This window comes from Lutjanus erythropterus, chromosome 24 (assembly GCF_056507025.1).
Source record: "Lutjanus erythropterus isolate fLutEry1 chromosome 24, fLutEry1.hap2, whole genome shotgun sequence".
NCBI lineage: Eukaryota > Metazoa > Chordata > Actinopteri > Lutjaniformes > Lutjanidae > Lutjanus > Lutjanus erythropterus.
In genome coordinates this window covers 6,757,879-6,773,363 of record NC_139340.1, presented here as the reverse complement: position 1 = coordinate 6,773,363, position 15,485 = coordinate 6,757,879, and the positions used below count along the sequence as shown (strand labels likewise).

Genomic DNA, 15,485 nt, shown 5'->3' with positions numbered 1-15,485 from the left:
TTTAGCATTTATAATATTTTTTATAATTATTTAATATTTTACAAAGCATTATGGTCTTTAAAATAAATAATTAATTTTACATTACAGTGTGGTTATTTATAGATTACAGACAATCGGGAGAAATCAACATGTCACAAATAAATGCTAAATGTTATGTGAACTAAAATTACTGTTCAAATTCATTTGAGTCATTGTAAATAATTCCACCCTGTTAGCCACATTTTTAAATAAAACAAAAATGTCACCGCTCTAAATAACGAACACATGTTCCACTCAGCTAATCTTGTTTCATTATTATTCAAAGGCACAAGATTTAAGATGATGGAATAAGGGACAAATAAGGTTCACAAAAAAGCTAAGCACTGTTGAAAATTTATTCTATTAACAATTTGAAATACATATGTCAATGTCCTTAACACGCTGGAGCTCTCTCACAGACCATGTGTGAACGATACACCTGTAATTAAAATTATTTAAGCACTTGAGCTCTAGCTACTTGTACAAGTTACTTTAGGTTAACACACTGATAAGTCAGGAGTGACCCAAATGTGTATATTCTTCTGTGTTGTAAAACATAGTGAAGTACTGCCTTTTCACACTAAACTTTTGCCAGCTGTTGAAATCTGAATCTAAAACATTTCATGTGTTACACAACAGCATTCAGCTAGACAATGTCCTATGAAACAGTTGTGACAAATGCAGTTCTAGTTTACTGAACGCTCTATGATCCGCCACTATTTCCTGATCTCTCATGAGATTTGCATGCATCGTTTCACTGCCCCCCTAACATCTCACATATTTTCAACCAAACCAGAGTTGGTGATTCATTTTTTAAATTTTTTTAGATGTAAATCCTGGACATAATCCTGCTCCTTTAATTTAAAATGTTTTGTATGTTGTGAAAATAAATATCTCACCTGAGAGAAGATGTCCTCTCTGTTGGTCTCATGGTCCAAGATGTCCTCTGTTGAAATGTGAGACAAATAAAAGTGTTAAAGGAACAGTTCATGTTGTTTACATGCTACTTATCCACAGTCAGTGTGTTACAGTAAACAGCAGTCGGCCCCAGATTGTAGAAGCAGAGAGAGATTTTTTTTTATCCATTCATCTGTGAAATAGTTTCTCAATAAATCGATTAGTTGGTTGATCTATAAAACTGAAAAAAAAAAAAAAATCCCGTCCACTGAAAAACAGAACAGCTGTTTTCACAAGTTTGGACCTTTTTTTCAACTAGTGATCAATCTGGCAATCATTTGTCCACTAATCGATTAATTATTTAAAATAAAATGTCTGAAAATGTTGATCAGAGTCCAAATTGTTGATCAAAGTCCATTTTTGTGAAATCAATATGTCATATTATTGTCCTATAATGACAGATTATCGTAAAGGCAGTGGGGAAGAATGAGAACCAAGAAAACCCAGAAAAGTCACTAAGACCTTTGTTTTTTATGTTGTGTGTTAGAAGCTAAGTAACCATATCCCATGAGACTGTTTATTTGTTATTCTTGGGTACTGGTGCACACTCACACCTCTCTAACCTGTAATTCACACACAGCATGACTACCTTTATTTATTTATGTCTAAGGAAGCATGATAAATATTGTAGTATTTTGGCTAGTGTTGCAACTGCAATATGCTTTGCGATATTATAGGAATTTTTGCATTATTATTCTTATTTAAATATATATATATTAAAAATGATTGTTGTGTGAGACTTTTGATGTTTTTGTAAGTCTGTGGAATATTAATATCACTTCAATTCAAACTTTACCACAGACCTCAACCTCCAGATGTAAAACAATCATGAATTACAAGACAAGAAGCACAATAAAAAAGGTGCCAGAATTTCGTGGGTCTAGGGTTCCCTTCTGTACTAGTCACTTTGGCACTGTGCTCATCCACAGGTGCCGTTGATTACCTCTGATACTAACAACAGAGAAACTACAACAAAAACACATAAAACATCATATTCCTTCTTACAATAATTCATAATTTTCGTCTCGGGCCACTTGGGCGGTATGCCCGCTGTGCAGTTAGTTTGTCAGCCTCAAACAGTCAATCAAACTGTACGCCCAGGTGTTGTTAGCTTAGCTGTTAGCTAGCTAGCAGCGGGGGCAGCGACCCTGTATGTTTGTGTTTGTGTTTGTGTTTGTGTGGCCGTTCAGCCTCAGACTCACCTCATAACTCATAACAAACTTCAGTACTTGTTGTTGTTTTCCTCTGGTCTTTCTCATTGTCGCTGTCGTCCCCAACACGTCTTCATGTAGCAGCTAACGCTACATAACTAATTATCCAATCAACCTGCAGTGTTTTCAACTGACGCAGATGCGTGTTCGAATCAGTTCGCCGACACTTAGCGAAGTCGCGCTGGGCGAGACAAGTGCGTCACCAGCCCAGGGGGAGGAGGGAATCTGGGTTTCTTCCCTAGTGGGCTCACATTTTCAGACAGAAATGTACTAACAGTTTGATTTTTGACTGAAATTGAGACTGGCAGAAATTAGAAAACTACGGAGCCCCTAAAGTGTCATGCAGAAAAAAATATATATATCATGCGCACGAGATAGTAAAACGAGCGCACGAGATCGTGCGCACGAGATACTAAAACGAGATACTAAAACGTGCGCTCGAGATATTAAAACGTGCGCACGAGATGATAAAGGTCCTGATAAAGGCTATGAGAGGAAACCAGCAGAGCAACGGTCCTGGCCACAGACCACTGCAAACAACGGTCTCACACTGCCACCCACTGACACAAAGCTGCTACTGCAGTTATCTACTTTGACCCAAATTCAGGTTACTTTCTCACAACATGAACATAGCATTTCCCAAACAAAACAAATAATACACAGCAACAAAATGAATAACATTTTTCGATTTAGTATCTCGTGCGCACGATATAGTCTTTTTTTTTCTTCATGACACTTTAGGGGCTCCGTAGTACACCACTTTGGTTTCCTTGTTTTGGTAAACAGAAACAAAAACAAGAATTTAGTTTGAATTCTCTTGCCGCCTTCAAAATAAGGGTATTATATCTTTAAATATGAAAGATTTATCAGTCTTCACTTGCACTAGAGAACACTATGATCTTTGAAAGTATTTAACTATGCTTATTATCAGGTTTTTAGGTGTTTAAGATTATTTTCAATATATTCAAGGCCTTTAAATTAGTTCAATTTAGATGCATTAATTAGAATATTTTTTTTTATATTCACTGTATATCCTAGTTTTTAGCAATGTGTACAATAATAGTTGATTTTACCATAAAGCATCATATCTTTTTTTCAGAATTCAAAGAACAAGCTCAGTTTATCATTTGTCACATGAGTATTTCCCATGATAAATAATTGCCCATCCTTGATTTATCAGCTGTTTGCCAGATGATCCGGCTGCATCTTGCCCTACTTGAGTGGGTATGTACATAGCACAAAAAATAAAATAAATAACAAATGATTTAAAAAAATAATAGAAATCTAGGGGAAATACTGCAAGCAACATAAGGATCAAACCTGGACCATCAAAGCTTCCAACCAGTGCAAATTTTTAAGGTATTTGCACTTTTTTTTTGCATGAATATCAGCTTTGTGAGATTTAAAATGGGACATTTGAGGTAGTTTGGCAAGTAGAGCACTTTAATTATCATGAGATATAATACAGAAGGCAATCCACCTATACAGATTTACATATTAGAATTTTTAATAAACAAGCATAGTTTCTAGACAGAAAACCACAACTACTTATTACTTTAAACATTGAGTTAAATGTTGAATATGGATCTTTTTATCCTAAATTTCTAAGTATGCTGGTCGCAATGTCCCACTTTAGAAATCCTTTGTTGCCATCTTAATAATGTTGAGTCATTAATAATAAAATGCACACCACCACAAAGCAGTAAATATATTAAAAACACACAAAAACAGGTTTTTAAAAAATCATAAATTTATATTTAGCATGTTGTATGAGTGTCATTTAGAGCATCAGTCTCTCTGGTGCCATTTGCTGGTGTCGGTGCCCCTTGTGATTTGACCTTGAACACGTCCCACCTCTCAGGAAGGATCCCCTTGTCAAACAGGACTGAAGCCACATATGAAAACATCAGAATAGAGAGCAGAGCAGACAGCATGCAGATGGTCTTGATGGGAGAGTGCTGAATATAAACGCCATCCTCTACAATGTCACCTGGGAAACGGAGGGTCAAGGGGAGGCCTAACAACTGCTCCACTGCAACAAGGTAGCCTGAGATCGCCCCGTAACCGTTGGAAACATCTGTGAAGAGGACGCAGATCAGTTGGAAATTAACACAGTCAGTGTTACCTTAAAGTTCCTATGAGGTATATGTCACCTATATGCAATATCTGACCGCTCTTCCGCCATGGACTCCTGTTTCTGATACCTGACTCCTGATGGTCTGGTAGATGTTGGTGACGAAGATGGTGGTTGCAGACAAGAGGAAAGAGTCAGCAGATGACATCACTGCCGCAGCAACTGCTCCGATGCCAAAAGCAGAAATATAGGCTGGGGTAAAATGGTGGAGGATGATGGGCAACACCATGGCCCCCTCCCCTCGCTCATATGGAGATGGAGAACCATATGAGGTGGAGTTCCAGTTTGACACAAAAGAGCAAAAACACATTAAAGTTATGGCTGCGTTGACTAAAGTTTAATGTTGAAGACTCATAAATGTACCTGTTGAAGCTGCAACAGCGGCGATCAACACTGATGGAAGACCAGCGATGATGATTGCACCTGCAGCGATGAAACAGATGATTCTGGCTGTGGACGCAGAGCTGGAGGAGAGCGTCCTTTGGTGGAAATCCTGAACGGCCATATTGCCCACAGACTAGAAAAGGAAATTTGTTGACAATTATCAGAATGGCCCAAAATTTCCATTATAGTTGTACACACATACAATTCTTGCTGATTGTTAGAACAGGGAGGAAGAAGCTCTGCAGAAATTTAAGTTTTAGATATTCTTGTTGAACTTGAGACTTGTTTTAAACCTACCCAGCCCTTTATGTGGTGACCATGGATTGATTATGAGCCTCTCACAGTCAGGTAAAAGATTGTGACATAAATTCAGATGTGGTTTGTGTTTGTTGCTGTTCTATTCTGGTCGTTTTATATCTTTTTGTGATCATTTCATGTCTCTTTATGGTTGTTTTTGGTCTATTTGTGGTACTCTTGCACCCCCTTGTGGTCATTTTGGGTCATTCCTTGTTTGTTTTGCTTCTTGTGGTGTTCATGTTGGGTCTTTTCATGGTTGTTTTTTGTCTTGTAGTGGTCATTTTGGATCTCTTTGCCTCTTTATGGTTATTTTATGTTTTTTTGTTGTTGTTTTCTGTCCATTGTGGTTGTTTTGTGCCCATTTGCTTGTCAGTTAAGGCCTCATTTTGGATTCAATTTCAGTCCTTTTAATTTTACAACAGGAAATGTTAACCATCTCTTTAAACAGGTGCTCTGGATTACTGAACAGTTGGGCATAGCCCCAAAGGCTCATGGGGTTGTCGGTAATCCATCTATTCACTTTTTTTAAAAGACTGTGACTCTCATTGTGGAGGCTCCAAAAGTGAAAAAATTGCTCTTTAAAAAGTTGGATTTCTTATTTGTTTGAGAAATGCCTTAGAGACAACTAAAATTGTTGAGAGGTCACAAACTAATATAACTTGTTATTCATCTTACCATCACAAGGAAATTATCAATCCATCTCCCGACTTCTTCGGACTCCAGCTGACCGAGCCAGGGGGCCTGATATGTGTGGTTGAGGGCTGTTTTAGTGATGTCGGTATAAACGTCACTTGCAAAAACAAAAGGGACACACAACCACTGTGAAAAGAAGAAGGTGCTCTTATTAATTTCAATTCCTAAAATACACAAGTGCAGTCATTGCATTTAGAAATAAACATTCAAGACATGCAATAAAAAGTGATATTGCAGTGATATTGCACCTCATCAAAATTAAAGATAACCATCCTACCATGCTCTATACACACCTTCTCCAAAACTCAACCTAATTCTGCCAATGTGATGAAAAACAAGATCCTGTAGGTCACTATAATGAGATTTAAGTGATTATTTTGAGATTATTTTGAGAAAGTTCTATTATTTTGGAATACTAAGTCATTATTTTGAGATCCAAGTCAATATTTTGAGATAGTAACTTTTGAGAAAGTTTCTCATTATTCTTGGATACTCGTTATTTTAAGAGTTTATATATATAATATCAAATTTAATGTTTGAGAGTGAGTTGATTCTGCATAAAAAAGCCTGCTAGTTGCATTAATATTCATTCAGTGTAGTTCTTTCTGCACAATGAATATGAGGAAAACAGACAGAAACTCACCTGTCATTGTAAACGCTCCCACTACCAAGTTGACCCTCCGGTTAGCCAAAAAGGCAATTTCTATACGACTACTGTGTGTAGTTTTCTCCATCTTATTCGATTTTACAGACGCCCAGGTGCCAATTCCCAACACCAGCACGTAAAACGCCAGCATCATCATCAGACCTGGTATACTGAGAGCCATGGTGGATCATGAACACTGACCCTGTACTGTCTGAAGGTTCACTAATTCCTCAGCCCCAGTGAGCCCCAGCCTTTTAGCTTCTTGCATCACATGCAGACGGTTTGGCTGCTGGGCAAATGAACTTTCATGGAAATCACGTGTAACTAGAATATTTCTATTGCGGTGCCTGCTGCTGCAGCCCAAAAAATAGGTAACAATGTGTACTTGCCGCAATTGGCAGTGGGACACATTTGCATTTGAATTACTGCAGTTAATTTGTTTTTTTCAGGTATTTTACATGTGACATTATTGTAAGTACAAGAGGATTTTTTTTTAGGGTTTTAGGTTTAGGGTCATCATTTTAAAGTCAAATAAAATGAAAATAGAACCTATTCCAGTGAACTAAAAAAGGGGGAAAAAAAGAGAATACTGCTTTAATCCTGAAAACTGCAACACAGCACATTTGAGTTTTATGGAGTGATGGATGTATCGAAGACCATAATAATGATGAGACTTTGTGACCAGCCTACACAGAGCAATCTGGGAAGTCATCTGAATAAACTGTTAGGAAAAGGGCAGGCACTTTCAAAAAAACCACTTGAACCATCTGTCTATCACAACTAATACGGGCTAATTTCAACCATCAGATCAAAACATCTTTTACATCGAAAAAGCCTCCAGTGTCGTTCTTTGCTCTTCTTTCAATGAAGAAATACTTTTTTAATTTACTATATAAATGATGCTATCACAGTGTCTACGCTAACCTCTTCAGGAGCCGCCATTGTTTTTTTCGAGACAAGTCGCTTCTTGGGACGCTGATTGGCTGGACCACTTTTGGTGCGGATATGAATGGATAACCTTAAGTCTAGCTAAATAGATTCTCGTGTGAATACATGGGTTAGTGTGAGGTTAATGTAAGAGTAAGAGTTAGAGTAAGTCTGAGAAATTCATGTAAGTCAATGTAATGTTTCCTGAAGTGACGGAAACACAATTGTGTGTGTGATCATGTAAAAACATGATCCTGGAGACAGCTGCTGTGGTGGGAACTACCACAAAAACGGTTAATTTGTCTCTCTGGAACAGTGGTTTCCAAATTTTTTGTGCCCAAGGTACGCCAAAGACTACGCCAAAATCTCATGATGCACCTGTGTTGCATGGAAAAACAGGCCACTGAGGTTACAAACACGAGCAGACAGAGTCAGAGTTGCCAGTGTGGACTGAAAAATAATTTGGTGTCAATTTGGCGTTTAATGAGTCACACTCTTCAGAGTTTCCACACAGCAAACTGGGAAGTTTAAACTTAGATGTCAGTGAAATCTGAGCAAATGCAGAGTCAGTCATACTGTGAATAGAGTCAAATCCCTCACAGTGTAATTGTTTTAACTGTGTACTGTACATACTATATAACCTGGATGCTGGTTTGGTTTACATAATCTGGATACACAAAGGTAGCTCTATTCCATTACAGTTACAAATAAAAAAGAGTTATTATTGCCTCAAGTGAAAAAAAAAGCCTCACTGTTTGGAACTTTCTCAGTTTTTTTTTGTCTTTAAATCAATCAATCAATCAATCAATCAATCAATCAATCAATCAACTGCACACAACAAAGGAAAGAACAGCTGGTCAAACTAATAAACCAAACAAGGAACATAAAACACTAAGAGAAGAACTAATTGATTAATGTAGAAGGTCAGGAAAGACTTGAAAAATAGGTTGCAATCTGAAAAACTCAGCATTTTGTATCCAGCATTGGTTCAGAGGCCAGTTTAACTTCAGTCTCATTACTCTCCACTACTGGTGTCGGTGCCCCTTGTGATTTGACCTTGAACACGTCCCACCTCTCAGGAATGATCCCCTTGTCAAACAGGACTGAAGCCACATATGAAAACATCAGAATAGAGAGCAGAGCAGACAGCATGCAGATGGTCTTGATGGGAGAGCGCTGAATATAAACGCCATCCTCTACAATGCCGCCTGGGAAATGCAAGACTGCAGGGAGGCCCAAAAATGGCTCCCCACACAGCAGTCTCATCACTACTGCAACGAGGAAGCCTGAGATCGCCCCGTAACCATTGGACACATCCGTGAAGAGGACGCAGATCAGTTGGGGAAATATGATGGTGTAAGTCAGGTCTGAGCCCAGGATCCAGAACACCAAGATGCCGCCGCGCAGGTTGGTGAGAGAAGTTCCCAAAAGTCCTGCAACCACTATGGAGATACGGATCACCCACTGCAGCTCTTTATTTGATGCCTAAAAATCAGAGAACACAATATTTGAGTGAGTATTTAATCCTCAGTGGAATATCTGTCCATTATAGACCCACTCCTAAATTTAAACCTATTTATTTATTTATTTATTTATTTGCACCAACTAAGATTTTGTTTTTATCTAAAATAGCTCTAATTTAGGCTTTAGTAAAACTAGTTTTCGAGAAGTCCAGATTTAAAATTAAGCAGATCAGCAAACCTTTAGTGAGCAAACAACAGGAAGTAACAGTTAAGTTAGCGGGCGAGCAGAAAATATCATGATCTTCTAGTACTTTTTAGCTAGCTAGCAAACAATAGTTGTGTCTGAATTCAGATAATTCTGTTGTGCACTGTCATGTAATATACTTTGCACACTATGTACTCACTTGCATAGCGTGCAAAATTTGACAGGGTAGCACGGTCATAAATCCAGGAGGGCCGATGTGCCTTTACTGGAAATGTGCGTCACAGCTGCTTCTTCTTCTTTGTGGGTGAACTGAAGCCAGGTGGAGCTTTACTTTACTGTTTACTGTTAGGGAATTTTCCAATTTTAAGGTAAAATGCTAAGGCTTTGGGAGGCCTACACTAATTCAAACGGACACACTGTCTCTCTTCAAATAAACATATCGGTGGCTTAAATCAACAGTATAGTGACTTTACAACTGAGTTTAGCTCTGTTTAATTTTAAATCTGGATTGCTAAACTCTAAATTAGAGCTATTTTGGGAAAAAAAACTTCATCTCAGTTAGTCTAAGTCTGAGAAGATATGTAATTCGAAAGAATACACACACAAAAGTCATGCTTGTAACGTTGTGTTTTCTACTCACAAAAAACCTGATAGATAGATTCTCCTTTCAAATATCTACAGTTCTCAAAATGATTTCACCTTAAGACCTCGCCTGAGGAACAAGGTGAAATGTTTCAAGGTGACGGGCTGTTGGTGATGTTTACTTTACTAGTTTTATTCTTAGCTTCTAAAACAGAAAGCTGTTTGTGGTGATATAAATTTAAAAAAACACCAGATGGAAAAATTCAAACAGTCTTGCCATTGACTACCATACATATTTTTCAAAATAAAGTGCCATGGGGGACACTGGAAGGGGAGGGACTTCGTCACTCTATATCTACAGAAAAAAAAATATGCAAAGTAGCTTATGCATATGTAATATTTGGAGCAGTCAATACATGCTTACTTTCGTGAAAAGTTGATGAGATATGAACGAGCAAAAACACTTCTTCTTGTACTGTACCTGACTCCTGATGGTCTGGTAGATGTTGGTGGTGAAGATGGTGGTTGCAGACAAGAGGTAAGAGTCAGCAGATGACATCACAGCCGCAGCAATTGCTCCGATGCCAAAAGCAAAAACATAGGTTGGGGTGAAATGCTCAAGGATGATGGCCAACACCATGGCCCCCTCCCCTTGCTCATATGGAGAGGGAGAACCATATGATGTAGAGGTCCAGTCTGAAAAAAACAGACAATAAATGCTGGGTTTGTTATTTTTGAACACTGCACAACATTTGACTTGACATGCCGTGACAGATTCCCAACAGTCAAGATTACTTGTTGAGGCTGCAACAGCTCCAATCAGCACAGATGGGATTCCAGCGATGATGACGACTCCTGCCGCGAAGAAACAGATGATTCTGGCTGTGGACGTGGAGCTGGAGGAGAGCGTCCTTTGATGGAAATCCTGAATGCCCATATTGCCCACGCTCTATAAATTGGATGGACATAATTGTTCCAGCTTGAGATAGATTTGTAAGCTGCCATCAGTTATGTGTCTGCGCCTTTTATGTTTCCCAGTGTCACCAAATTCCCACACCTCCACTCTTGGCAAGTAATCATGTCCATGTCAGGCAACAGACCATAAAACACTGAAGCTTTTGAATGAATGTTTTTAGAGTACAGCGTAAGTTTTCTTCTAGATGTATGCAAAGTTTTTTCTCAGTTTTCTATAAGATACACAGAATAGTGTAAAGGTATTGTAATGAGGAAACAATAAGTATTTTTCATTTGTTTACAAGCAGACCTTGGACACTCCAACGCGGCAACCGAACAGATGCTTACAAATGGGGATTTATCCATCTCATATTGTGACTAACTTCAGTGAATCATAACCAGAGGTGGCAAAAGTAGACACAGTCTGTACTCAAGCAGAAAAACTTGTGTTAAAAAAAAAAAAAAAAGACTAGCAAAAGTAGAAATAGTGATTCAACTTCTTTACTCAAGTAGAGGTGAAAACCACAGGAAAACTACAAAAGTCTGTTTCTTATTAGATCTTCTGTGTCTTGTTATGTCTTTTATGTCATTTTTGTTTTATTACATTTTTTCGTCTTGTTATGTCTTTTACGTGGTTTGTCTTGCTACGTTTTGTTTTGTCTTATTATGTCTTTTTCAAGGGAATAATCAAGTAAAGTACAGATACCTGAAACATCCACATAAGTACAGTAATGAAGTAATGAGTGATGCAGGTGAGCAGGTAGACGGGGATGGCCAGGCAACTGAGGGAACAGGTGTGCGAATGGGCGGGGCCATCAGGTGATGTGGAAAGCAGTTAAAATATAAGGTGGATAGATTAAAACTGCAATAAAAGAGATCAAGGAACAAGGAAAGTGGCTTCAGAGGATGGTCAGACAGAAAGATATACTGTACTGTCATTCATCTTACCAACACTAGAAAATTATCAATCCATCTCCCGACTTCATTAGAGTCCAGCTGACCGAGCCAGGGGGCCTGATATGTGTAGTTGAAGGCTGTTTTAGTGATGTCTGTGTAGATGCCACTTGCAAGAACAAAAGGAACACACAGCCACTGTGAAGAGAGGAAACTCATAATTTTGACTTAATGTGTTAAAAAAAAAATCTTTTACTTCCAGAGCTCCCAATCATCTGTAAGTTTAGCGGTATAAACCTCACCAAGCTAAAAAGAGCCAGTGATATCTGGATGACATCAGTGTAAGCAACTGAACTGAGACCTCCCAGAACAGTGTAGACGATTGCCACCGCAGCAGAGATCCAGACGCAAACACTGAAGGGCATATCCAAGATGACACTCATGGTCGCTCCTGTATAATCAAACATAAACAAACAGCATGAAGAGGGACGGAATAACCTGAATGTGTTAATTTGAGTGTACTTGCACATGTGTACCCAAGGCAGCCAGTAATCCAGGAATCCAAACAACTTCAGTCACAACTGGAATGATGGCAAGAACTGCAGTCAGAGCTTTCCCGTACTTTCTCTCAAATGGATCCATCATGCTGATATAGTTTTTCTCCCTCATCGGCTTTGCAAAGAACAGCCCGCCTATTTGAACGGATGGAAATGAGAGAAAAGGCTGTAACACTTTATTATGACACTTATAAAGGCTGTAAGACATTATTGTCCCATCCCTTTTTTCTGTTTCCTTGACATAAATATGCTAAATGCTAGGATCATCACATGTTGAAGGTTGTTCAAGGATGTTGCCTGGAGACCTGTAACAGTGACTGATAGCTAGCGTTGCTACTCGATGTTAGAAGACAGCTAGATTGCTGTATATTCCTAGAGAAAAACAGCGGCTAACTAACTAGCAAATGTTGATGTAGATTAGCTAACTAGTTAGCAGGCTTGCAGATTACATGTGACAGAATTATGTAATTAGGACACAAAAAGGGTAACTGTAGTCTATTACACTTACAAAGAAAATAACATAATCATATTACAGTTACATCCAGTAAACATGGAGATTATTAGCAGGATTACAATTTTAAAATTGGCAGCTGGATTCACAAGATCACGCGAGAATCCATTTTGCCAGGCTTCAATTATTGTTCGTTTGTGTCTGCGCCAAATGTGGTGCAGCCAATCAACATCCTTGGAGGGACTACTGGCAGCTACTGGCAGCAGAGTTTTGGAGGTACTGACCGTTGAAAACTCTTGCCTTTTGGTGCCAAATCACAACATAAGTTATCTTTATCGCAGTTCTGACGTAGTCACACTCTTATTTTTAACACTTCTAAAATTACCTGAAAACTCACGAACGAAAAGTCATGAACTCAGACAAAACACATGTGATACCTTAGGAAAGAAAAATAAGATCAAAGTCCACTGCATTTTAATGACTCAGGTTTATATTAAAGAGAGACTTACCAATTATAAAGGATATGGACATCTGCAGTGGAATAAGAGCCCAGATCAGACCCTGGGTGGGGTCATAAACCGCCTCTGCAATACCAATGATAAAGCCACCTCCAACCCAAGTAGCTGCAGCAGTAGAAGGAAAAAATATATATACATAAAATGAAGTATGTATAATTGGGACTGTTTCATTCATGTGGGTTGTCCTGGGCAAGAAATGTGCTGCATATCTATTCAAAGGGCTGTGATTTCAGAATTTTTTTTATCAGGTAAATAGTTGCTAAACAATGATAAATATGAGATAAGCCATAATTCTGAGATAAAAAGTCATATTTATGAGGAAAAAAGACGTGATTGAGATACAAAGTCAAAACTGTGGGATAAAAAGTCAATTGTGTCAGTCACAGACACAAGATAACTTATCTCAGGTAAGTCTTAGAGACAGAGAGAGAGATAAAGATAGAGAGATAAAACATAATACATATAGGATAAAATGGCCTTATTACCCCATAATTATGACTTTATTAGAATTTTGAATTTTGAAGTCTAACTTAAGGTGTTAAAAGACTTTATGCATGCAGGTTATTTGACTTATATTTGACTCATAAGAGAACAGTGAGCAGTGACACTGATGACTTTCAAGAAAGGAAAACATAGTTACACCAGATTTAATGAGATTTGAGATTGGGATCTGTAGTCCTGCACATAACAAGCAGACGCAATGAATAAAATTTAAAGTGCAGATGCATTGTATAATAAAAACAGTGGGCGCACACTACACAATACAATTACTGCATTGTGTCTTTTTGACCAATTTACTGTTACCTCTTTACAGTATTTACTGAGACGGGCACAAAAAAAAAAAATCTCACCTGTCATTGTAAAGACTCCCACAATCAAGCTGATGCTCCGGTTAGCTAAAAAAGAAATCTCTACTTGTCCATTTTGTGTGTTTTTCTCCATTTTCTTTGATCTTACAGACGCCCAGATGCCAATTCCCAACACGAGCAAGTAGAAGGTGACCATCATTATCAGTCCTGGTATGTTGAGAGCCATTGTGAGTTAAAATTAAAGGGGTGCCTTAAAAACTTGCTTCTCCAGCTGGAGTTCTGAGTTGTTTAAAAGCTGAGTGACAGAACGTGGCGTCCCCCCCCCCAGCCCCTGATTTAACCTGCTTCTATCTGCAGTGAGTGGGTGCGGTTTTCTGCAACACAGTAGAAAATACAAGTTTCAACAGGCTTGGATCTTGCTGCCACTCCAGTCACGTGGTTCATGTAGCTCTCTATAGCTCCTCACTGTAAACCTGTTTGAATGGTTTGAAGCAGGTTGACAGCAGCAGCGACTATTTTCTCTGAATATTAACATATAATAAGCAGTGGTGGACAGTAGTGAAGTACATTTACTTGAGTACTGTTCTTAAGTACATTTTTTGAGTATCTGTACTTTACTTGAGCATTTGGGTTTTTTTTGGAAACTTGTTACTTTCACTCCACTACATTTCAAAAACAAATATTGTACTTTTGACTCCACTACATTTCTAGGAAAGTTGTTGTTACTTTTAGACTAAGCTTTGAAGTCAGCTGTTGCTGTTTTTTTTCTTTTCTAAAATGCAATTGGTCGCATGCTGTGTTCCTCACAGAAAGAAACCAATCACAGTAGCTCCTCTCAAATGGGATTGATGTAAGTGGAAATACATCATCCAGGCGCTCTTTGTAACAAGAACAAGCAAGTTCTCCCTCTTTCATTCAAACAAAAAGCGGTAATGGTGACGGCAGGAGAAAGACAAAATTAAATCTCAAGATGTTATTATAATCATTCATTATTCCAGGTAGCTTTTAAAGTTGGATTGTTTTTATCAGGGTGAAAAATACCACATAATTCATGTATATATACTGCCTCTGAGGACAGAAAGAAATCTCAGTTATTTAACAGACTTGGAAAACTCCTTATAGTTGGCTTCAATCTAATGTTATGATGTGATTTTAATACAGTTACATCAGAAAATGACAATAGCTGTTCTTTTTGGTTTTGATTGTGTTTCTATGCTATTTTTTTTTATAGGTGTTTCTATAAGCTTTGTGTAGCAGAGTGGTTCTACAAGCATCAGTGCATCATTCAGAGAGTTACAAGCTTCTGTAAACGCATCATGAAAACAATACAACATGTATTGATATTAGAAAATGTACTTTGTAATTTGTACTTTTGAATACTTAAGTATTATTAAAAAACATGTACTTCTGAATACTTAAGTATTTTTAAAACAAAGTACTCTAGTACTTTAACTCAAGTATAATTTTGACTGAGCAACTTTCACTTGTAGTTGAATAATATTTGACCAGGAGTATCTATACTTTGACTCATGTACTGGGGTTGAGTACTTTGTCCACCACTGATAATAAGGGATGATTAGGTTACTGTGTTGACTACCCTTACATTTAATACTTTTTTTTCTTCCAGAGCGGCAGCGTTTATCGTTTATTTCTGATGAATTTTAAAAAATCGTAAAATCCATTTACGGCCATATTGGCAGCGATTCTCGGTAAATACAATCATATAATGAGCGCTGATTAACCTAACGTGTTGACTATACTCAATTTTAACATACATATAATAGT

At 37.9% G+C, this 15,485-nt stretch overlaps 2 protein-coding genes across 2 annotated transcripts; both read right to left on the bottom strand.

Moving 5' to 3' along the window:
- Window positions 1-3,618: 3,618 nt before the first annotated feature.
- Window positions 3,619-5,826, bottom strand: LOC146304598 (high affinity choline transporter 1-like). Its single transcript, XM_084713505.1, is given in 3 exon segments — window positions 3,619-4,605; window positions 4,684-4,837; window positions 5,677-5,826. Coding segments are annotated over 3 exon segments (819 nt in total). The 5' UTR covers window positions 5,680-5,826; the 3' UTR covers window positions 3,619-3,943.
- Window positions 5,827-8,230: 2,404 nt separating this feature from the next.
- LOC146304597 (high affinity choline transporter 1-like) lies at window positions 8,231-13,944 on the bottom strand. The gene is made up of 8 exons (XM_084713504.1): window positions 13,743-13,944; window positions 12,883-12,996; window positions 11,902-12,057; window positions 11,668-11,816; window positions 11,420-11,563; window positions 10,313-10,466; window positions 9,999-10,213; window positions 8,231-8,752 (listed from the first exon to the last, which is right to left on the bottom strand). The coding sequence occupies exons 1-8, from the start codon at window positions 13,924-13,926 to the stop codon at window positions 8,231-8,233; spliced, it is 1,638 nt and encodes a 545-aa protein (XP_084569630.1). The 5' UTR covers window positions 13,927-13,944.
- Window positions 13,945-15,485: the final 1,541 nt, after the last annotated feature.

Bases quoted from the DNA above. Each gene is read 5' to 3' on its own strand.
- LOC146304597 (XM_084713504.1), bottom strand. From the start codon at position 13,926: ATGGCTCTCAACATACCAGGACTGATAATGATGGTCACCTTCTACTTG. The intron at 10,467-11,419 runs GTAAGATGAATG...TCCAATTTATAG, and splicing joins TTGATAATTTTCTAGTGTTG to AGCGTGGGCAATATGGGCAT. The intron at 10,214-10,312 runs GTAATCTTGACT...TGTTTTTTTCAG, and splicing joins AGCTGTTGCAGCCTCAACAA to ACTGGACCTCTACATCATAT.